Source organism: Leucopleurus acutus (assembly GCF_964270905.1).
Source record: "Leucopleurus acutus genome assembly, chromosome: 7".
Taxonomy (NCBI): domain Eukaryota; kingdom Metazoa; phylum Chordata; class Mammalia; order Artiodactyla; family Delphinidae; genus Leucopleurus; species Leucopleurus acutus.
Genome location: NC_139150.1, coordinates 108,826,610 through 108,849,854, shown reverse-complemented (window position 1 = coordinate 108,849,854; position 23,245 = coordinate 108,826,610). Strand labels below are relative to the sequence as shown.

Below are 23,245 nucleotides of genomic sequence, written 5' to 3'. Positions count from 1 at the left end.
TTTACAAGGTTTGCTACAAAAAAAGACAGCAGCCCCTTCCCCTATACCCCCATTTAATCCCTCCCTGGAGATGATCACTTCAACCCATTTAAACAACTCTTTGGATGTTTACCTCAGTTTCTCTGAACAATAAGTTTATTTTACTCCTTTAGATGTTTTCATTTTAGACATATGTTCTGACGGCCACAGCAGAAGGTAAGGATTTCGCTTTCTTTCACACCTTATTCCCACCCCTGCTACCTTACACCTCTTTTCTGTCCTCCCATTACCCAAATACAGCTACATTGTCACTGTTGTTAGATCACTATTCACTTTTTACTTTATTATGACAAGGTAAATGTTACCTCCAACTAACCATATAATATACTATGATCACTCTTTCCTGCAGAACATGTTCCTGAGGTCGATAATTGTTTTATATATTTCACATAGTTTCCTCCATAGGTATCATTAACTTATGCACAAGTTCTGAAATGTCTAAACTGTGTTTCTGTATCAGACTCATCAGATACTCTATTAACTTTCTCTTCCATCAGGCTTACTCCATTCTAGATTTGTTGTCCTGGAGCATAGCAGTCATCTTATGCTTTCCCATAATCCTCCTACTGGAGATGCTCATCCTTCTCCTTTGTGGAACCTCTTTTCATGGTCCCCATTCCTTCTTCCTTCTTGGCCCATTTCTTCATTTTAGTGGAACATGTCCTTCAGTAATTTTTTGAGAAATGATGCATAACGATGTGAAGCTTTTCAGAACTTGCTTGTTTACAAATGTTCTTTTTTATGCCCTCACACTTAATTAACACCTAGATTTGGTACCACATTTTAGGCTGGAAATTGTTTTTTCTTCTGAATTTTAAAGACTTTTCTTCATTAGCTTCTATTTTCTAGTATTGCTGTTGAAAGGTCCAAAGCCATTCTGATTCTTGATCCTTTGTCAACATAAAAGGGATGTTCTCTTTGTACCAATATTTTTATTCTTTAAAAAAACGGTTTCATTAGTTAAGATAGCTTATCACTCAAGGTTTTAATTTACATTTACTTAATTACTGGTGCACAAGTTTCATCTTTGCTTTTCTACTCATTTTCTGATAGCATTTATCTTGCCAGAATGAGGTACAGAAAAAAAAAACAAAAAAATTATTTAAAAGTAAAGTCTAGGGCTTCCCTGGTGGCGCAGTGGTTGAGAGTCCACCTGCCAATGCAGGGGACACGGGTTCGTGCCCCGGTCCAGGAAGATCCTACATGCCGCGGAGCGGCTGGGCCTGTGAGCCATGGCCGCTGAGCCTGCGCGTCTGGAGCCTGTGCTCCGCAACGGGAGAGGCCACATCAGTGAGAGGCCCACGTACCACAAAAAATAATAATAATAATAATAAATAAATAAAATAAAAAAATAAAGTCTATCCATAGGCCTATGAATTCTATGTACATTGAAATCGCCTGGTGATCTTTAAAAAAGATTGATACATGATTCTTACCTTCTAATTTAGTTGGTATGACATGCAACCAAGGCACTGGTATTTTTAAAAGCTAGCTACATAATTCAGATGTGCAACATAAGAAATTCCAGAGTAGGAAACAGCTGTGGCCATTAGACCATAGGACTAAAGTGAATTGGGGTTTTATTAGAGATAGAGAAAATGAGAGACGGGAGTCAGGACTTAGAACATTAAAAATGCAAAGCTATTTATTTTAATAAGAGAGTTGACTATTATAAATTTGGTCAACCTGCTAACAAAACATGGTGGCTGTTATGTACTTAGAAAGAGCCCAAATTCTATTGCGTCGAGATGCCTAGAACATAACATTCAAACAGATATAGAGGCTACATTGTTTGAAATATAAAGGATGGACATTTAAGAAAACCTCATAAAAGTTCTGAATCCTGGAGGTGCTATAATTAGTTATTACTAGTAGAATGGGTTTCTTTTTTAACTTTAAAAAACGTTTTTTCAAAATGTTATTTCTAAATATTAACAATTTTTTTAAAATTTGTAGGATGATAGAAATGTCTTGTCACCACGTAAGAGACGAGAAAGCACAGGTATTGTACTCCACGATTATTTTATCCCACCATAAGAGAAGTATGAAGTCACAATTAACTGTTAGAAGATACGTGTGTGTGTGTGTGTGTGTGTGTGTGTATATATATATATATATATATTTTTTTTTTTTTTTACTTAATGTAAGTCTAAGGTGGTGAATTCTAAAATATATACACAGCCTGACTGGAATCTTGAAAAACTAAAAGCCAATCTTTGATATTCTCTAGGCTATTCTCTTTCTTCTTGAGAACTCTAAAATTCTGCTATTTTCATTTGCTGTTAACAGCAACATGAATCTGGGGAATATCTTTTCCCTCAAGACATATTCTGTCATTGACTCAAATCCATTGGAGGAGGGAAAACGCAAACGTTTTAGTATTGGGTTAATTCATCTTCCAGTAAAATGAAGCTAGAGGTACATCCATGTTGGGGAAACATGGCCCTGTAAGAAGCTGCTGCTACACAACTGCCAGCTCTATCTGACTGTGATCTCTTTGGCTGAGGCTGGAATAAAGAGAAGCGGGGGGATGAATTTCTTATTTTAATTCAGCAAGGGGCAGAGCTTTTATTTTTTAGTCTCATCTTCTAAATTTAATCATTATGCTTAGAATTACAGACAATATTGGTGAAAAATAGGATGAAGGTGAAAATTCAGCATAGGCTTCAGTGACCTGAAGTTAGTAATGTCTGTTCTGATGCATTTCAGGGTCCCCTGAGAGCAGGTGCTGTACAGCACATCCTAATGATTCCAGAAAGGTTCTGAAAGGGAGCAATATGAAGTACTGTGCTAGGAGGAGGACTCCTCTGATGAATTTGTTTTCTCCCTAAAATAACATGTTTCCATAGAAGAGCAATAGTCCCAGGAGAGGGGGCTACTTTAGGCTTTCACTAGCAGTTGGGAACATGATGCCTCACACTGTATGAACCAGACTCCAGCCCTTTCTTCTCCAATGCCTCCCATCAGGTGCAGAAAACTCTTCCTAAGGTCAGAAAGTCAGCCTGCCCTAAGCTTTACTGTCTAATCCATCAGTTATCACACGTGTTCCTCACCTGGTTATTAGGACATACAAAAGTGCTATTTAGTTTCCATTTTACTACTTATTTGTATGTATTCTCTTCTTCAGCATAAGGAAAGGTGAATTGGATTCAGGCACCAAACTTTAATTTCAAATTTGAAAAATAGAGCACTCACTTGAAAGATATACATATAAGATATATACTCACATGAGATATATATATATATATATATATATATATATAAAAAATACATATACATATATAGAATTTTATTTTAAAGAAATTTAAAATAGATTAAGGTATGAAGCAATTTGGAAATAAAGTCTACTGTTTTTAAAGATAGTCTTGGGCTAGATCATAGAATTTCTTCAATGTAATACCAAGGTATTTGGAATTTACTTTATGAACATGAAGGAGTCTTTACAGATTCTTGTTCATGAGAGTGTAGTAAACCAACACAACATGGTGAATGGTTGAATGGATAGCAAAAGCTTAAACATAGAGAAAACAGGAATTTATTGTAACAGTTTAGATGGGAAATACAATGGCCCTGACCAAGGACAGTGACAGTGGAGATAGAGTACAAGGAATGAGTGGATACAGTTTATAAGGCAGTATATTCTACACTTTAAGATTCTGATCCATATCAGATCAGGGGTGCAGTCTTGGAGTAGTCTTTCTACCCTCACTATTAATATATATTATATATTCAAAAATTTTGTAGGGAATGAAGCTCAGAGAGGATTGTAAATCTTCTATTGCCATTACAGAGAGCACCTGTTTAGCAGTCATTGGTCAATCTGGTACTTCTCTGTGCCAAAGCAAAAAACTGTTATATCCATCTAATATACTGCTATGTTTAGCAACAGAGCAAATAACTGCTATAGCATCCATATGGCAAATTGTGCTTTAAAATTGTTCACTGCCTTAGCCATCGTTGGCCTGAAAAGCAAATGACAGTAGTTGCAGATGTTTTCAGCAGCATGTCTTCTTTTAGATGCCTCTTAAAGAAACAGAACATGGGGCTTCCCTGGTGGCGCAGCGGTTGAGGGTCCGCCTGCCGATGCAGGGGACACGGGTTGGTGCCCCGGTCCGGGAGGATCCCACGTGCCGCGGAGCGGCTGGGCCCATGGGCCGTGGGCACTGGGCCTGCGCGTCTGGAGCCTGTGCTCCGGGGCGGGAGAGGCCGCAACGGTGAGAGGCCCGCGTATCGCAAAAAATAAAAATAAAAAAAGAAACAGAACAAGGCTTTTAAGCTCAGAGATGGACAAAGGCAAAATGGCAAAGTACAGTGCAAAGCCTTGGCAGTTACATTATTGTTATTCATGTTGGGGAAAAATTGTTCACCAGGCAAATCTAGAGCAAATAAACATAGAGACAAAAAATAACCCAAGTGTTCATGAAAATGACTCTAAAAAACTTTTAATGTAATGTTGCTTTAAAGCCACACCCTTTCGAAAGACATAAGAATGCAATCAAAACATTAAATTTCAAAAAAATCTGTTTAGTGATTTGTTTTTATTTTAGATAAATATATATGTAGTCAGGTCATGAGGAAAGATTTATTTTTTAATTGACAAAAGCATATTTGATTGCTGTAAATCCATATTTTAATTATTTTTTAGATACTTGAAAAAAGGTTTGAAATTTATGTTATAAAAATAGGATCCAATTTATTCTTCCCTTTCCCTTCCCTTTCCTTCTTGAAAATGTAGCCGAAAGCCATTCTCTTGGGCAGTACAAGAAAGGCTTCCGCGCTGGGGATGGCTGTGGGGAGTGTGGTGAGAAGGACATCAGCGGGGAAGGATTTCACAGCATGGGGTGTTGAAGCCTGAGTGGGGCTGCCTTGCATGGGGAGTGAGAGTTTGAACAGGACCCTGAGGAATTTGTGCAGGAGAGGGAGTGGCAGCAGACAAGGGAGATTCATTACGTATTGATCAAATATGTAATTATATTAAGGATAATGGGAGCCTTACTGTCAAATGAGGGAGTTAAAATATGGAGACTCAGAAACTAGAATAAACCTATGGTAGTAGAGATACCAGGGAGAACTCATGGTTTTCAGCAGATAGAGAATTAAATACATAGATCTAAATGAATATATGTGTGTGTGTATATACATATGTGTGTATATCTATGTATACTTATGCATATATGTGTATGTTTATTTATGCTCATATGTGTATGTATATAGATACATTCTGGCAGACACCAACTTAGCCAGTTAATCAAAGTGAACATCATCAGTCATGGTAAAAAATTAACATCGTCCACAACCTAATAAGATGCAATTAGAACACAGCATCACTGCTGTGATATTCCTATCAAGATGCATTACCTAAATTGAATCACGAGGAAACATGAGACTAATGCAAATCGAGGAACATTCTGTTAAATAAAGGAATAATAATATCTTTTTAAATGCCAAGATCATGACAGTCATAGGAACAATGAGGCTCTGTTCGGACTGAAGGAGACAATGAGAAATGACCCGTAAAACACAAGACATGATTCTAAACCGGATTCTTTTGCTATGAAGCCATTATTTAGATAGTTGATAAAATTTGAATGGGAGCCTGCAAATTAGATGGTAGCAATATATCCATGTTAATTTGCTTGTTTCAGTGATTAGACTGTGGTTACCTAAGATAATGTTCTTTTTGGCATGATACACCCAAGTATTGGGGCATCAGGTCAACAACTTACTTTCAAGTGGTTTGGGCAAAAAAATAGTTTGTGCTATACTTGCAAATCTTCTGTTAGTTTAAGAATGCTTTAAAATAAAAAAAGAGAAATAAGTACTACAGAGAGACTATATTAGAAAATAATCAGGGGCGGAGTCAAGATGGCAGACTAGGAGGACACGGAATTCTCGTCTCTGCACAACTAGGGCACCTACCAGGCACCGGTGGGGGACCACGGACACCTCAGGGGACGGGAGGAACCCCCAGCAACTGGGTAGGATGTGGAGTGTGGGGGGAGTGAGGGGAGGAGAAGTGGAGGCGGGACAGGACTGGCGTCCCTGAGGGGAGGCTGGGAAGGGGAAGGGATCTCACGCCCGAAGGGGGAAATTGGGGGACGACTGGGAGGGCAGAAGATCAAAAGGGAGCGTGGCCAGGTTTCCCCTGCCCACTTGGGCCCCCAGGAACCTGCTGAGCTGCCAGGCATGATCCCCTGCCCACCTAGGCCCCCTCCAGATGCATGGGTCCTGAGGGAGTGGGAGGGAGGGAAGGGGGAGCAAATGTGAAGGCCAGACCTACGGGAACAGCACTCCTGAGGGGCGGCTGGGGGAGGGGAGGAATTCCTACATCCAGCAGGACCCACCTATGGATAGGGGTCCAGCAGCGATGGAGGAGACCCTGGGGGTGATGGGGGAGGGGCACAGAGGAACAGAACGGAACGTGGCCAATGCCTTCCCTGTCCACTTAGGCACCCGGAGCTTGTTGGGCCCCCAGGCCTCGTCCTCTGTCCTCTGAGCCTCCCTCCTGCCGTGCAGAGCCGAAGCCCCGCCCCTACACTCCCACCCAGGGCCCCACCTCTACACTCGGAGACCCCCTCTGAGACCCCCTCCAACGCGCTAGGCCTAAACCCCACCCACACACCCTCACTCAGGGCCCCACCTCCAAACTCCAGAACTCCACACTCCACAGGCTCTCCTTCCAAGGTGCTGCCTCTCCCCTTCCACGCAGGTCCTAAGCAGAGGCCCCGCCCCACGCTCAAACATCACCCCCCCCACCCGCCTAGGTCCTGCCCCACCCTAAACCCCACCACTGCCTAAGTTCTACCCCTTACCTAAACTCCACACCCATTAGCAAGGCTTTTTTTTTCTTTTTTCCTCTTTTACATTTGGGCTCTGTTTTACCTTGTTGATTCATTCTTATTGATTCATTTATATTTTTATTTTTCCTAATAAATCTTTTATTTTTCTGATTTTATTTTATTCTTTATACTTTATTGTTCTCTCCTTTTGGCTTGTTCCCCCCGAACCCCCATTTTTTTTTCTCTTGTGGTTTTATTCTACCTTGTTGCAGTTGTTTCAATCATATTTCTAGTTTTCCTAATATATTTTTTATTTTTATTTTTTTTTGCAGTATGTGGGCCTCTCACTGTTGTGGCCTCTCCCGCCGCGGAGCACAGGCTCCGGACGCACAGGCCCAGCGGCCATGGCTCACAGGCCTAGCCGCTCCATGGCATGTGGGATCTTCACGGACCGGGGCACGAACCCGTGTCCCCTGCATCGGCAGGCGGACTCTCAACCACTGCGCCACCAGGGAAGCCCCTAATATATTTTGATCTTTCTAATTTTATTTTGCTTTTTATTGTTTGATATTGTACTGCTCCTTTTTTTCTTTCTTTCCTTCTTTTTTTTTTGTGTGTGTACCACACCATGCAGCTTGTGGGATCTTGGTTGCTAGGCTGGAGGTCAGGCCCAAGCTCCTGTTGTGGGAGCTCTGAGTCCAAACCACTGGACTAACAGAGAACCTCAGACACCAGGGAATATTAATCAGAGTGAGGCCTCCTGGAGGGCTGAATCTCAGCACCAAGACCCACCTTTATCCAACTGCCTGAAAACTCCAGTGCTGGATGCCTCAGGCCAAACAACCAGTAAGACAGGAATACAGCACCACACATCAAAAAAAATGAAATGACAAAAAAATGTTACAGACGAAAGAGCAAGGCAAAAACCTACAAGACCAAATAAATGAAGACAAAATAGGCAACCTACCTGAAAAAGAATTCAGAGTAATGATAGTAAAGATAATCCAAAATCTCAGAAACAGAATAGAGAAAATACAAGAAACGTTTAACAAGGATCTAAAAGAAGTAAAGTGCAAACAAACAGTGATGAACAACACAATAACTGAAGTTAAAAATACTCTAGAAGGAATCAATAGCAGAATAACTGAGGCAGAAGAACAGATAAGTGAGCTGGAAGATAAAATGGTGGAAATAACTGCCAGGGAGCAGAATAAAGAAAAAAGAATGAAAAGAATTGAGGACAGTCTCAGAGACCTCTGGGACAACATTAAACACACCAACATTCGAATTATAGGGGTCCCAGAAGAAGAGGAGAAAAATAAAGGTACTGAGAAAATATCTGAAGAGATTATAGTTGAAAACTTCCCTAACATGGGAAAGGAAAGAGTCAGTCGAGTCCAGGAAGCACAGAGACTCCCATACAGGATAAATCCAAGAAGAAACATCCCAAGACACATATTAATCAAACTATCAAAAATTAAATAGAAAGAAAAAATATTAAAAGCAGCAAGGGAAAAGCAACAAATAACATACAAGGGAATCCCCATGAGGTTAACAGCTGATCTTTCAGCAGAAACTCTGCAAGCCAGAAGGGAGTGGCAGGACACATTTAAAGTGATAAAAGGGAAAAGGCTACAACCAAGATTATTCTGCCCAGCAAGGATCTCATTCATATTCGATGGAGAAATTAAAACCTTTACAGACAAGCAAGAGTTAAGAGAATTCAGAATCACCAAACCAGCTTTACAACAAATGCTATGGGAACTTCTCTAGGCAGGAAACAAGAGAAGGAAAAGACCTACAATAACAAACCCAAAACCATTAAGAAAATGGTAATAGGAACATACCTATTGATAACTACCTTAAATGTAAATGGATTATGCTCCAACCAAAAGACGTAGACTGGCTGAATGGATACAAACACAAGACTGGTACATATGCTGTCTACAAGAGACCCACTTCAGACTTAGGGACACATACAGACTGAAAGTGAGGGAAAGGAAAAAGATATTCCATGCAAATGGAAATCAAAAGAAAGCTGCAGTAGCAATTCTCATATCAGACACAATAGACTTTAAAATAAAGACTATTACAAGAGACAAAGAAGGACACTACATAATGATCAAGGGATCAATCCAAGAAGAAGATATAACAATTGTAAATATATATGCACCCAACATAGAAGCACTTCAATACATAAAGCAAATGCTAACAGCCATAAAAGGGGAAATCAACAATAACACAATCATAGTAGGGGACTTTAACACCCCACTTTCACCAATGGACAGATCATCCAAAATGAAAATAAATAAGGAAACACAAGCTTTAAATGATACATTAAACAAGATGGACTTAATTGATGTTTATAGGATATTCCATCCAAAAACAACAGAATACAATTTCTTCTCAAGTGCACATGAAATATTCTCCAGGACAGACTATATCTTGGGTCACAAATCAAGCCTTGCTAAATTTAAGAAAACTGAAATCGTATCAAGTACCTTTTCTGACCACAACACTATGAGACAAGATATCAATTACAGGAAAATACTGTAAAAAATAGAAACACATGGAGGCTAAACAATACACTCTTAAATAACCAAGAGATCACTGAAGAAACCAAAGAGGAAATCAAAAAATACCTAGAAACAAATGACAATGAAAACATGACAACCCAAAACCTATAGGATGCAGCAAAAGCAGTTCTAAGAAGGTAGCTTGTAGCAATAAAATCCTACCTCAAGAAACAAGAAACATCTCAAATAAACAACCTAACTTTACACCTAAAGCAATCAGAGAAAGAAGAACAAAAAAACCCCGAAGTTAGCAGATGGAAAGAAATCATAAAGATCAGATCAGAAATAAATGAAAAATGAAGGAAACAATAGCAAAGATCAATAAAACTAAAGGCTGGTTCTTGAGAAGATAAACAAAATTGATAAACCCTTAGCCAGACTCATCAAGAAAAAAAGGGAGAAGACTCAAATCAACAGAATTAGAAATGAAAAAGGAGAAGTGACAACTGACATTGCAGAAATAGAAAGGATCATGAGAGAATACTACAAGCAACTCTATGCCAATAAAATGGACAACCTGGAAGAAATGGACAAATTCATAGAAAAGCACAACCTTCTGAGACTGAACCAGGATGAAATACAAAATATACACAGACCAATCACAAGCACTGAAATTGAAACTGTGATTAAAAATCTTCCAGCAAACAAAAGCCCAGCACCAGATGGCTTCACTGGTGAATTCTATCAAACATTTAGAGAAGAGCTAACACTTACCTTTCTCAAAGTCTTCCAAAATATAACAGAGGGAAGAACACTCCCAAACTCATTCTACGAGGCCACCATCACCCTGATACCAAAACCAGACAAAGATGTCACAAAGAAAGAAAACAAGGCCAATATCACTGATGAAAGAGATGCAAAAATACTCAACAAAATACTAGAAAATAGAATCCAACAGCACATTAAAAGGATCATACACCATGATCAAGTGGGTTTATCCCAGTAATGCAAGGATTCTTCAATATACACAAATCAATCATGTGAAACACTATTATTAACCAACTGAAGGAGAAAAACCATAATGATCATCTCAACAGATGCAGAAAAATCTTTTGACAAAATTCAACATACATTATAAAAAATCTCCAGAAAGTAGGCACAGAGGGAACCTACCTCAACATAATAAAGGTCATATATGACAAACCCACAGCCAACATAATTCTCAATGGTGAAAAACTGAAACCATTTCCTCTGAGATCAGGAACAAGACAAGGTTGCCCACTCTCACCACTATTATTCAACATAGTTTTGGAAGTTTTAGCCACAGCAATCAGAGAAGAAAAAGGAATCCAAATCAGAAAAGAAGTAAAACTGTCACTGTTTGCAGATGACATGATACTATACATAGAGAATCCTAAACATGCTACCAGAAAACTACTAGAGTTCATCAATGAATTTGGTCGAGTAGCAGGATACAGAATTAATGCACACAAAATTCTTGCATTCCTATACACTAATGATGAAAAATCTGAAATAGAAATTAAGGAAACACTCTCATTTACCATTGCAACAGAAAGTATAAAATACCCAGGAATAAACCTACCTAAGGAGACAAAAATCCTGTATGCAGAAAACTATAAGACACTGATGAAAGAAATTAACGATGATAGAAACAGATGAAAAGATATACCATGTTCTTGGATTGGATGAATCAAAATTGTGAAAATGACTATACTACCTAAAGCAATCTACAGATTCAGTGCAATCCATATCAAACTACCAATGTCATTTTTCACAGAACTGGAACAAAAGATTTTACAATTTGTTGGAAACCCAAAAGACCCCGAAGAGCCAAAGCAATCTTGAGAAAGAAAAACGGAGCTGGAGGAATTAGGCTCCCGGACTTCAGACTATACTACAAAGCTACAGTAATCAAGACAGTATGGTACTGGCACAAAAACAGAAATACAGATCAATGGAACAGGACAGAAAGCCCAGAGAGCAACCCAAGCACATATGGTCACCTTATCTTTGATAAAGGAGGTAAGAGTATACAATGGAGAAAAGACAGCCTCTTCAATAACTGGTGTGAAAAACTGGACAGCTGTATGTAAAACAATGAAATTAGAGCACTCCGTAACACCATACACAAAAATAAACTCAAAATGGATTAAAGACCTAAATGTAAGGCCAGACACTATCAAACTCTTAGAGGAAAACATAGGCAGAACACTCTATGACATAAATCACAGCAAGATCTTTTTTGACCCACCTCCTAGAGAAATGGAAATAAAAACAAAAATAAACACATGGGACCTAATGAAGCCTAAAAGCTTTTGCACAGCAAAGGAAACCATAAACAAGAAGATAAGACAACCCTCAGACTGGGGGAAAATATTTGCCAATGAAGCAATTGACAAAGGATTCATCTCCAAAATTTACATGCAATTCATGCAGGTCAATATCAAAAAAACAAACAACCCAATCCAAAAATGGGCAAAAGACCTAAACAGACATTTCTCCAAAGAAGATATACAGATGGCCAACAAACACATGAAAGGATGGTCAACATTACTAATCATTAGAGTAATGCAAATCAAAACTACAATAAGGTACCACCTCACACCAGTCTGAAGAAAAGGGAACCCTCTTGCAATGTTGGTGGGAATGTAAATTGATATAGCCACTATGGAGAACAGTATGGAGGTTCCTTAAAAAACTAAAAATAGAACTACCATATGACCCAGCAGTCCCACTATTGGGCATATACCCTGAGAAAACCATAATTCAAAAAGAGTCATATACCACAATGTTCATTGCAGAACTATTTTCAATAGCCAGGACATGGAAGCAACCTAAGTGTCCATAGACAAAGGAATGGATAAAGGAGATGTGGCACATATAAAAAATGGAATATTATTCATCCATAAAAAGAAGTGAAACTGAGTTATTTGTAGTGAAGTGGATGGACTTAGAGTCTGTCATACAGAGTGAAGTAAGTCAGAAAGAGAAAAACAAATGCCATATGCTAACACACATATATGGAATGTAAAAAAAAAAAAATGGTTCTAATGAACCTAAGGGCAGGACAGGAATAAAGATGCAGACATAGAGAATGGACTTGAGGACACGGGGAGGGGGAAGGGTAAGCTGGGATGAAGTGAGAGAGTGGCATGGACATATATACACTACCAAATGTAAAACAGATAGCTAGTGGGAAGCAGCTGCATAGCACAGGGAGATCAGCTCGGTGCTTTGTGACCACCTAGAGGGATGGGATAGGGTGGGGGGGGGAGGGAGATGCAAGAGAGAGTGGATATGGGGATATATATATATGCATTTAGCTGATTCACTTTGTTATACAGCAGAAACTAACACAACATTGTAAAGCAATTATACTCCAGTAAAGATGTTGAAAAAAAAAAAGAAAAAAAGAAACAAAATCTAAAAATATAGGGTGCAGAATTTAAATCTGTGAACATTTCAGGTGTTCATCTACAGTTTTAGAAAGACTTATTTTTTTTTGAAGTTTTCAACTTTTTTTTTTACATCTTTATTGGAGTATAATTGCTTTACAATGGTGTGTTAGTTTCTGCTTTATAACAAAGTGAATCAGCTATACATATACATATGTTCCCATATCCCTTCCCTCTTGAGTCTCCCTCCCTCCCACCCACCCTCCCTCTCCTACCCCTCTAGGTGGTCACAAAGCACCGAGTTGATCTCCCTGTGCTATGCGGCTGCTTCACACTAGCTATCTATTTTATTTTTGGTAGTGTATGTATGTCCATGCCACTCTCTCACTTTGTCCCAGCTTACCCTTCCCCCTCCCCATATCCTCAAGTCTGTTCTCCAGTAGGTCTACATCTTTATTCCCATCTTGCCCCTAGGTTCTTCATGACCATTTTTTTTTTGATTCCATATATATGTGTTAGCATATGGCATTTGTTTTCCTCTTTCTGACTTACTTCACTCTGTATGACAGACTCTAGGTCCATCCACCTCACTACAAATAACTCAATTTCGAGAAAGGCTTATTTTTAAGAGATTTTTCTTGTTAAAATGACCTTGTATTACATGAAAATAGAAAATACAGTTTTTTCAAAAAATAACTGTGAATTTTATTCAAGAAGCATTGTGTCTGGATGGATAGGAATAATTAAAATGGATAAAGAAGATTCTAACACTTTCCCTGAAAAAAAATATGTGCAGAAATGAGTAATAGGTACACATTCCATTCTGGGGATAGAATGAGTTATAGCAGAAGAGACTGTATGAAAATTGCACTTGTGATGTGGGAGAAAAGGATTAATATAGAGAAATATTACAGATGAAAAGACAGAAACCACAGAGACATAGTGAAGGCGAACAATGTTATTTCTAGATAAAGAGAATGGTCATTGGAGACAGAATGAAAAAACCTAACAAAAATGCAATAAATATATAGGAGGAATACACAAACAGGTGATTGCTGACAGAGTACTTTCTGCCTGAATCCAAATTAGTTTTAAGGTTATCAAAGACCAACTGAGGGCCTAAACAATAGAGTCAAAGGAAAGAAACAAAATCTAGAAAAAGCTGGTAGATAGTCTAGTGAAATAATATTTTATTGTCTATGGATGTACTTTTATTTTCTATGCAATTGCTTTTTGTCTGTTAAACTGGTTTCCAGTTTCCAATGATTCCTGGAAACTTCTATTTCAGGATGGAGGATCGAGCATAGTTTTCTTCTCTCCAAATGCATAAAAATGATATTATTGAATAAAAATGAGACTAGATATATCACACCAAAGAGAACAAGAGGGAAGTCAGAATTGGTTTAATCACATAAAATATAGAAGGCAGAAGAAAATGGTTGACAGACAAAACAGAGAAAAGTCTAAAATAAATGATGATTAGAACTGCATGGAGAAGGAAGCTAAGTGCTAAGAGGCACAAAGTTCAGGGTCATCATCCACAGGAAAGGAGGTGGGTAGTTAGGTTGGGCAGCAGGGGAGGCCATAGACGCCTGTCTCAGGAAGCTCCCTGCTCCCTTATTCATAGTCCCCTAGAGCCGGGATGGCCTGGAATTTCCATGGGTTTGAAGGATGCACATAACTTTTTTTTCCTTTTGCAAACATAGCTTATTAAGGTGATTGGAAATAATATGATTCTGTAAGCAATACTGACTTTTTAAATGTTTTCTTTTTCCAGCTTTATTGAGATATAAAAGGCATACAACATTGTGTAAGTTCAAGATGTACAACGTGTTGATTTGATACTGCAATAAGATGATGACTTTAGCATTAGCTAACACCTCCATCATCACATAATTACTGTTTCTTTTTTGTGGTGAGAACTTTTAAGTCTATAATAGAGTACTGTTAACTATAATCTCAAGGCTATACATTAGATTCCCAGAATTTATTCAACTTCTCTTTGCAAAAAAAAAAAAAAAAAAGTAACTGGGGAAAACAGGGTTCCTGCCAGTACCTCAAAACGAAAGTCATCGCTATTCTGGCATTTGGAGAACCCCAGACCTAAGCCTCGCCACTCAACACTCACCTAAAGCAAAGCTGTGCCCAGGGCAGTATCATCTCTGTCAGATTTCCTTTCCCAGAGAGAGAAACAGCAGAAAACTATCTCTCTCCATACACAGCAGACAAAACATGTATCAGCACCTGGGCAAATCAACTCAGCCCTTCCTCAATGACAAAGCATTTCCATCACATGCAAGAAAACTAATGGCTTCAAGAGAGTGAACAAGATGAATAAACATAATTATTCCTGCAGGAAAAAAAGAGAAACTATTGGGCAGAAAAGAAAAACAGAAGAGGTAGAATGCAAGAATGCAGGCGTCCAATTAGCAGCCTAGTTAGTGCAAAGAACTTTCATAGCACCTTCTTTGTAAAAGGCCTGGAAAGCCATCAAAGAGATTAAACAGATGCTCACTGGAAGTGACCAATTATCCTTTTGCAGTGTTTGCCTCAAAGAAGTAGAATTGTGCTGAAGGTCTGTTGAGGCTTTTCATCACTAATATTTTTGGACAATTTAATTTTTACCCAATTCAGGTACACGATTTTTACTATTATCATAAAACAACAAACAGATAAACATACAAAATAACACCCGCCTGGCAATGTGCAACACAACCTTCCTGCAGTTTGTGTGGCTTATGCCTGGTACTGCAGTGTTTTCTCTCAAACAAATAGGATTTTTAAAAGGTGTACTTATTTTAGAGAAATGATACAAAATAGTACAAATAAGTATCATAATTTTGTTTAAAGAAAAATGTCTACATCTAGAGTTTTTCAAACTTAGCAGTATATAAAAGAGCAAATACAAAGTAACTTTTTTTTTTTTTTTTTTTTTGCGGTATGCGGGCCTCTCACTGTTGTGGCCTCTCCCGTTGCGGAGCACAGGCTCCGGACGCGCAGGCTCAGCGGCCATGGCTCACGGGCCCAGCCGCTCTGCGGCATGTGGGATCTTCCCGGACCGAGGCACGAACCCGTGTCCCCTGCATCGGCAGGCGGACTCTCAACCACTGCGCCACCAGGGAAGCCCCAAAGTTACATTTTAATAAAGTCATTTTATAGTTTTTTAATAATTGTTCTTTTCTATGGTCTGGAAGGTAAATTTTGTTTTAATGTAAATGTACTTATGAAAACAATCACAAATTTAAAATCAGTATTCCAGAAATAAATTTTATAATAATGTGTTTGAGACTGAAATAATTATCAATAATATTATTGTTAAATGTTGATAATTTGAAAGGCGAAAATGCTGTCACATTATTATAATTTGCACTTCATTGATTGTTAATTAGGTTGAATATTCTAATTTATCTTCTGCAAATTGTCTGCGAATGTCTCTACTAAGATTTTTTTTTTCCTCGTATGAAATTTATAAATTCCTGAAAGGTCAAACATACAGATTTTTCTCAATAATTTTATATTTTAAAAACATTTTCCTATTGTCTGATCAGTTATCTAGGTATTTTCTAGGTTGTTTTTTTTTTTCATTAAGATTTTAATCCATGTCCAGTGGTCAGGACTCCATGCTTCCACTGCAGGGACATGGGTTCCATCCCTGGTCGGGGAACTAAGGCCCTGCATGCTGCACAGCACAGCAAAAAAAAAAAAAAAAAATTTTTTTTTAATCCATGAAGAAGTGAATACTAAATCATTTAAGTTATTGTAACATACTGTCACATCTGGTTGGCAAATTTCTGTTCCTATTCTTTTTTAAAAAATATAGAGTTAATTTTGCTCCTTTATTTTTTTCAAAAAAACTTAGACTAGTGGAATATCACATTATTGATAGACATGCCCCTAAAGTCTCACAGTATTAATTCCTGGCTTTTGACAAATTGGAAGGGAAAGCATATATAATACCCACTTTAAATTAGTTCATTTGATTCAGTAGGCACATTTTTTAAAAGAGAAAGAAAATAGACAAGGGAATAGAGGGGAAGGTGGTAGGGTGATGATCGAAATAGGTGAAGGAGATTAAAAGTTATGAACTTCCAGCTGTAAAATAAATAAGTCAATGGTGATGTAATGTACAGCATAGGGAATATAGTCAACAATGTTGTAACAACTTTGTATGGTGACAGATGGTACCTAAACTCATTGCGATCATCATCTCATAATGTATAAACATATCAAATCATGAGATTGTACACAAACTAATGTAATGTTGTATGGTCCAAAGAAGACTAATTGTGAGAGCTATTAATATGAGAATATATTTCTTCTTTCAAGACATATCTTTGACCAATATAGTGCTTGGAGGATTATTGGAAATAAGCTTTAGAATTTGGGGGGAAATCAATTTGAAAATTTATCTTGTTTAATCATCTGTCATACAGAGTAAAGTAAGAGTAAAGTAAGTAAAGAGAAAAGCAAATACCATATGCTAACACATATATATGGAATCTAAAAAAATACAAAGGTTCTGACAAACCTAGGGGCAGGACAGGAATAAAGATGCAGATGTAGAGAATGGACTTGAGGACATGGGGAGGGGGAAAGGTAAGCTGGGGTGAAGTGAGAGAGTGGCATGAACTTATATACACTACCAAATGTAAAACAGATAGCTAGTGGGAAGCAGCCGCATAGCACAGGGAGATCAGCTCGGTGCTTTATGACCACCTAGAGGGGTGGGATAGGGAGGGTAGGAGGGAGGGAGATGCAAGAGGGAGGAGATATGGGGATATATGTATATGTATAGCTGATTAACTCTGTTACAGGGCAGAAACTAGCACACTACTGTAAAGCAATCATACTCCAATAAAGATGTTAAAACATAATAAAAAATAAAACACATGTCATATATTGTAGTAAGTAAAACAATTACCTTTAAAATTGGGTCTGATTCTTGCATCATACCCCGATGTCCTTCCCATTAATTTATCCAGAAAGTCAGAAGGTGACATTGGGGCACTTCGAGACCTTGCACTATCTGTTTCCTTTGTTGCAACCAAGCTGCAAATGAGAAAAAATAATACAGATTTTACCCAAAGAAAAAGTCTTCCTAACAGTTGTTACCTAGAAATAGAAAATAAAAATGCTAAGCAAAAAAAAAAAAAAAAAACAACTTTATGTTCAATAAAACAAAAAAATACAGTTTGGGGCTTCCCTGGTGGCACAGTGGTTGAGAGTCCGCCTGCCAATGCAGGGGACACGGGTTCGTGCCCCGGTCCGGGAAGATCCCACATGCCGCAGAGCGGCTGGGCCCGTGAGCCATGGCCACTAAGCCTGCGCGTCCGGAGCCTGAGCTCCGCAACGGGAGAGGCCACAACAGTGAGAGGCCCGTGTACCACACACACACAAAAAAATACAGTTTGAAAACAATAAAACAACAAAAAAAGGTTTATATACTGTATAGTGAATATTATCATAGTAACAGATAGGTATTTATAGATTTACAGTCAGAATTTATAATTTTTCACATGTATTCAGTAGTGACAATATTTGAGTTAAGTCTGGAAACAAAGCCACTCCAAATTATTAGGCTTCCAAAATTTGTATTTATGCAAATTTGATTTCTGATTGCAATTTTTAGCTAAAATTATCCTAAGTTGTTCAGACATAAGAAAATATGAAAGTTCAGCTGTGAAATACAATTCTTACTGCTTTTATAGAGGAAAAGAACATCACCTTTCAAGTTTTAAGAATTGTTCTCAACAGTAATAAAACTTCGGTCCTATAGATTAAACAACAATGTTCTTTTCTTCAATTAGAGTGAGTGCTTCCTATATTAGTAACATACTCAGTTCAATTCATTCTGCTTTCACTTGGTGTCATTCATACGCAGTACATTTTGTTCAGACCTAAAATTTGTGCATGGAGTTTGAGAAATTACCATAAATGTGGTCTGTGCAGTCGGCTATTATGGAATGAGAACCTGTGTCCAGGAAAGTTAAAGGGTTATTGTATTTTTTTCATTCAAACATTTTCCTTTTTCTGCAGCTGCTCATCCTAGAAGCCCACAAATGACTGAACCCCCGACCAGCTCCTCATTTACCTAGGTTGGTCCCAGAAGGTCTAGGCCTACTTGCTAATATCAAATGATTCTTTTTATCCACAGAGTTTGCTCAGAAAAGTGAAGCAGGCTTTCTGAACACACATCTGTTTGAAATATTTATATTCAACCTGATGTTACTTCCTGGCAATTGTCAGTCATCACGTCCTCCCAGCTCTGTCACTCAACTTAGAGCACCGCCAAACCCTGAACCTTTGTGGTCACTCTCAGCAGTATCAAGTTATTAAATTCCTCCTGCCAGAATGTTTAATAAGAAGGGAAAATAAACCTTAGAGCCATCACCATTAAATCGTCTACCACACACATATATTCAGTAATTCATAATCACAACGGTAAAATCCAATATCAATGGTAATGTGAGAACAATATTTCTGAAAGTATAGTATCACAGTTAACAGCACCTATTAACTCTTGCCCTGTTCTAGAGGATATATCTAGTTCTGGACATTCTGAATCACTTATCTTCTCAATAACTTTGATTCTGTCTTTCTTTCTTTCTCTCTAAACAGAAGCTTCTTCTCTCCCTATTCTTCTGGTTCCATATTACTTTGTAAGCCTTTATCTCTGATTATTACTGGTCAGTTGAACTCCTTGCCATGCTGATCCCTGGAAAGTTTATTCTAATGTCATCATCATCATCATCATGAAAGGAAAAACAACACTCCTCTCCTCTCAGTAACTCCAGAACTTTCTTCTACCATCTGGTTTTAAGTAACTTTTACCTGCCCTCTTAAGTAGCATTTGTCCACTTTCCATGGCCCAAGAACAGCAGGCAGAAGAAGGCATTGTCAGAGCTCTCCTAGCTACATATTACTGCTTCTAAACTATTCCCTGTATTTCCTTTGCAAAACCCTTCCTTTCAGTTGTCAGAAAATAGTACATTCTTTCACCAACAAATAAACCAACTTACCTGGCTCTGAACCAGTAATACTGTGTCTCTCTACTTTTTTAAAAAAAATTATAGTTAACTATGTATGCTGAATTGGCATTCCCTCACATTTTGCACTGAATGGGGGAGATTATCATAGGTTATCCATGTCAGCCCTACATGCAGTGACATGTATCCTTAGAAGAGAGATGCAGAGGTATATTTGATGGCAGGCAGAAGAGGGAAGGCAGTGTGGCCGAGAAGCAGAGATTAGAGTGATGTGGCCGTAGCCAAGAATGCCGGCGGTCAACAGAGGCTGGAATAGGAAGGGACTGAGTCTCCCCTAGAACCTCTGAGGGAGCATGGTCCTCCTCACATCTTGTTTTGGGCCCAGTGAACTGATTTCAGACTTCTGGCATCCAGAACTCTGAGAAAATAAATTTCTGCAGTTTTATGCCACCCAGTTTGTAGTAAATTGTTACAGCAGTCAGAGGAAACTACAAGAAGCCTTCCTGTGAATTTTTCATTTTAGTTACTGTACCGTTCAAATCCAAAATTTCTCTGCTGTTCTTTCTGTAATTTCTATCTCTGTTGGTATTTTGTATTTGGTGAGACATTATTGTCATACTTTCTCTCCAGTTCTTTGGGCATGGTTTCTTTTAGCTCTTTGAATGTTTTTAAAATAGCTGATTTACGGTCTTTGCCTAGTAATTGACTTTTCTGAACAAATTCTGTAAAGTCTATATTATTTATCGTATATGACTATGTGATATCTTTTCACTTAGCTTAGAGATCAGCTAATAATTGGACAGGGATTTTTTAAAATTCCCAGGACCAATAAATCTCATAGTATTTGCTGGGGGTCCTGAGTTCATGGGGTTTTGCTTCAACTTTAAGTCAGGCAGTTGACAAATCTGCCTTAGCCTTTACCTCCTATTTACACAGGGCCCAAAGGCCTCCAGAGTTGAGAATTCAGGGTCTCTCTGGGTTCTTCCTGAGCATGCATACAGCCCTGGGTGTATTCATTTGCCAGGACTCTCTTAACAAATCACCACTGACTGGGTGGTTTAAACAACAGAAATTAATTTTCTCACAATTCTGGAGGCTAGGAATCCAAGTTGTTGGCAGGGCTAGTTTCCTCTGAGGGCCTCCATCCTTGCTTGTAGGTGGCCGTCTTCTCTCTGTGTCTTCACATGGTCCTTCCTCTTTGTGTGTCTATGTCTTAATCTCTTCCTAGAAGGACACCAGTCATATCAGATTAGGGTCCACCAATTTGACTCCATTATACCTTAATTATCTACAAATAAAGTCATGTTCTGAGATATTGGGAGTTAGAACTTAAACATGTGAAATTTTGGAAGGATGCAGTTCAGCCCACCATACGGAATGCTCACAGCCTTGTACATAACGTGTGGACTTCTAGATGCCCAAGAATATGTGGAGCTTTTCTAAACCCCTATGAACATATCATTCTGCTGCTTTTTCTTTTTCTTTTTTTTTTTTTTTTGCAGTACGCGGGCCTCTCTCTGTTGCGGCCTCTCCTGCTACGGAGCACAGGCTCCGGACGCGCAGGCTCAGGAGCCATGGCTCTCAGGCCCAGCCGCTCTGCGGCATGTGGGATCTTCCTGGACCGGGGCACGAACCCGTGTCCCCTGCATCAGCAGGCGGACTCTCAACCACTGCGCCACCAGGGAAGCCCTGTTGCTTTTTCTTTTAAGATTCATGGTTAGTCTGCACCCACTGTTCTCTACTGCCTCAGGTACTCATGACGTTAAAAATTTGACAAACATCTCCAGGAAAGGGTAAGCTCCAAGTTAGGTCAAATAAAAGTCTTGTGAGTGGGGTATCCCAGAAAACCTCCAGACAGGTTAAATAATGACAATTTTCCAAGAATATGGTTTTAAAGGAATTCAAACTCCATTCTGTCCCCTCTGGTAGCTGCCAGGCTGCTGTTTTTACTGTTATTGCAGGCTCTTGGCTTACAATGCTACCGTGGAGCTCGAGACAGGCGGATGGGAATAGGGCAAGTTATAACACCAGAAATCCCACTGTTCTTACCAAGATTCAGATGTTTTTCTTGATTAAACTAATTCGTGGATTACTGCACATCTCTGATTAATTACCAGAGTTCTGAACAAGTTGTCACTTTTTTTGACAATTTTCTCACTGCTTTTACGAAGAAGGGAATTTACAGAGGTCGGTATTCCACTAATTTTGTTATCACTGATCTGACAGTGTGTTCCTAGATTTCTTTTTATATCTGTTTTTATTGTATTTGTGTTTTAAAGAGCCACACTCCTCGCAGCTCCATCCATCTTTCTCTCTGGATAATTGTAGTCACTCCTGTGGTAACAGCTAACTCTCATAATACTATTTTGTAAGACTCTAAAAAAAAATCTTTTCTCATAAGTAATGTAAAGATTTGCTTTTAAAAGAAAAGATACAGAGTTTACCTTCTGGGTTTCCCCATAACAAATAGTCAACACTTGTAATTGACTAAATACCAGTAAATATTCTATTAAGAGACATTCTTTTGATGTTATACTTAAAAATTAATAAAATCCTTAATATAATTTGATTAATGAGCTTTGAGAAGAATACATGAAATACACATTGGACTGAGATGGAGTTAAGGTAGGTAAGAGATGATAAATTATTTTAAAATTATAATACATAAACTTTTTAAAGACTTGTATAAGCTGAGAGGTTTACTAACAATACAATTAAAGCAACTTATAACAATAAAATTGTAAAGATATACCTTCTCATGCCAAAATGTATTTAAATATCTGTTAAATGTTGAAACAATGAATTCTGAGTTCTCATACAATTTGTTAGGTGCAAAGCACTCTGTTAGGAATGGTAAGTATGTATAACACAAACTTGAATCTGTAGTGTTCACAGTTCAGTAGATTATTCTGTCTGGGCCCATCTGGGTTCTACAGAGAATCCTTGGGAAGGATCAGAGCACAGAAGCTGGGAAGTGAGATTATAGTGAGGAGAATGATAGGCTGGCTCCTTTGTTCCTGCCACTTCGAGCAAAACCTTCATGTTTTATAACAGGGATTCACAACCAAGCTCTGCATGATAATACCTATTAATAAATGAGAAAATTCTGAGCAGAGAAATAGTCCAGATTTCTTTACTAGTTATATTTCTTTCAGTGACACGAGAGCCATTCAGTGACTTATGGACAATTGATTTTATTTCTAAAGATTCACAGTTTTGACTCAAAAGGAATTACTGTTGGCAAAATTACATTGGGTATTTGGCTAAAAAGCATTTCTACACAGGCTATCCCTTCGCTTCTGAAAATGGTGGAGTCTGTGCATATGGGGAGACTTCTAATCACCTACAACTCTTGCTCTGGTATATTTCTCCTAGAACTTTCTTCCTATTACAGTAATATCTAGCACCATGGAGACTAGCACCGTAGGAAAAATGGTAGACTGTCTTCAGACAACTGTAATCATTTAAGAGAGCTTATAGTAATAAATACATACATACACCGTATGAGG

General features: G+C 38.4%; 1 protein-coding gene across 2 annotated transcripts in view; it reads right to left on the bottom strand.

Annotated features, from left to right (window-relative positions):
* The window catches only part of GLRA3 (glycine receptor alpha 3), a gene marked incomplete at both ends in the record, with an annotated part of 157,819 nt that overhangs the window by 109,277 nt on the left and 25,297 nt on the right, over positions 1-23,245 (bottom strand). For both annotated transcript variants that reach the window (XM_082842411.1, XM_082842410.1), the window contains one exon: positions 17,672-17,799. In XM_082842411.1, the coding sequence (XP_082698537.1) occupies positions 17,672-17,799 (128 nt within the window). The remainder of the gene's footprint in view (positions 1-17,671; positions 17,800-23,245) is intronic.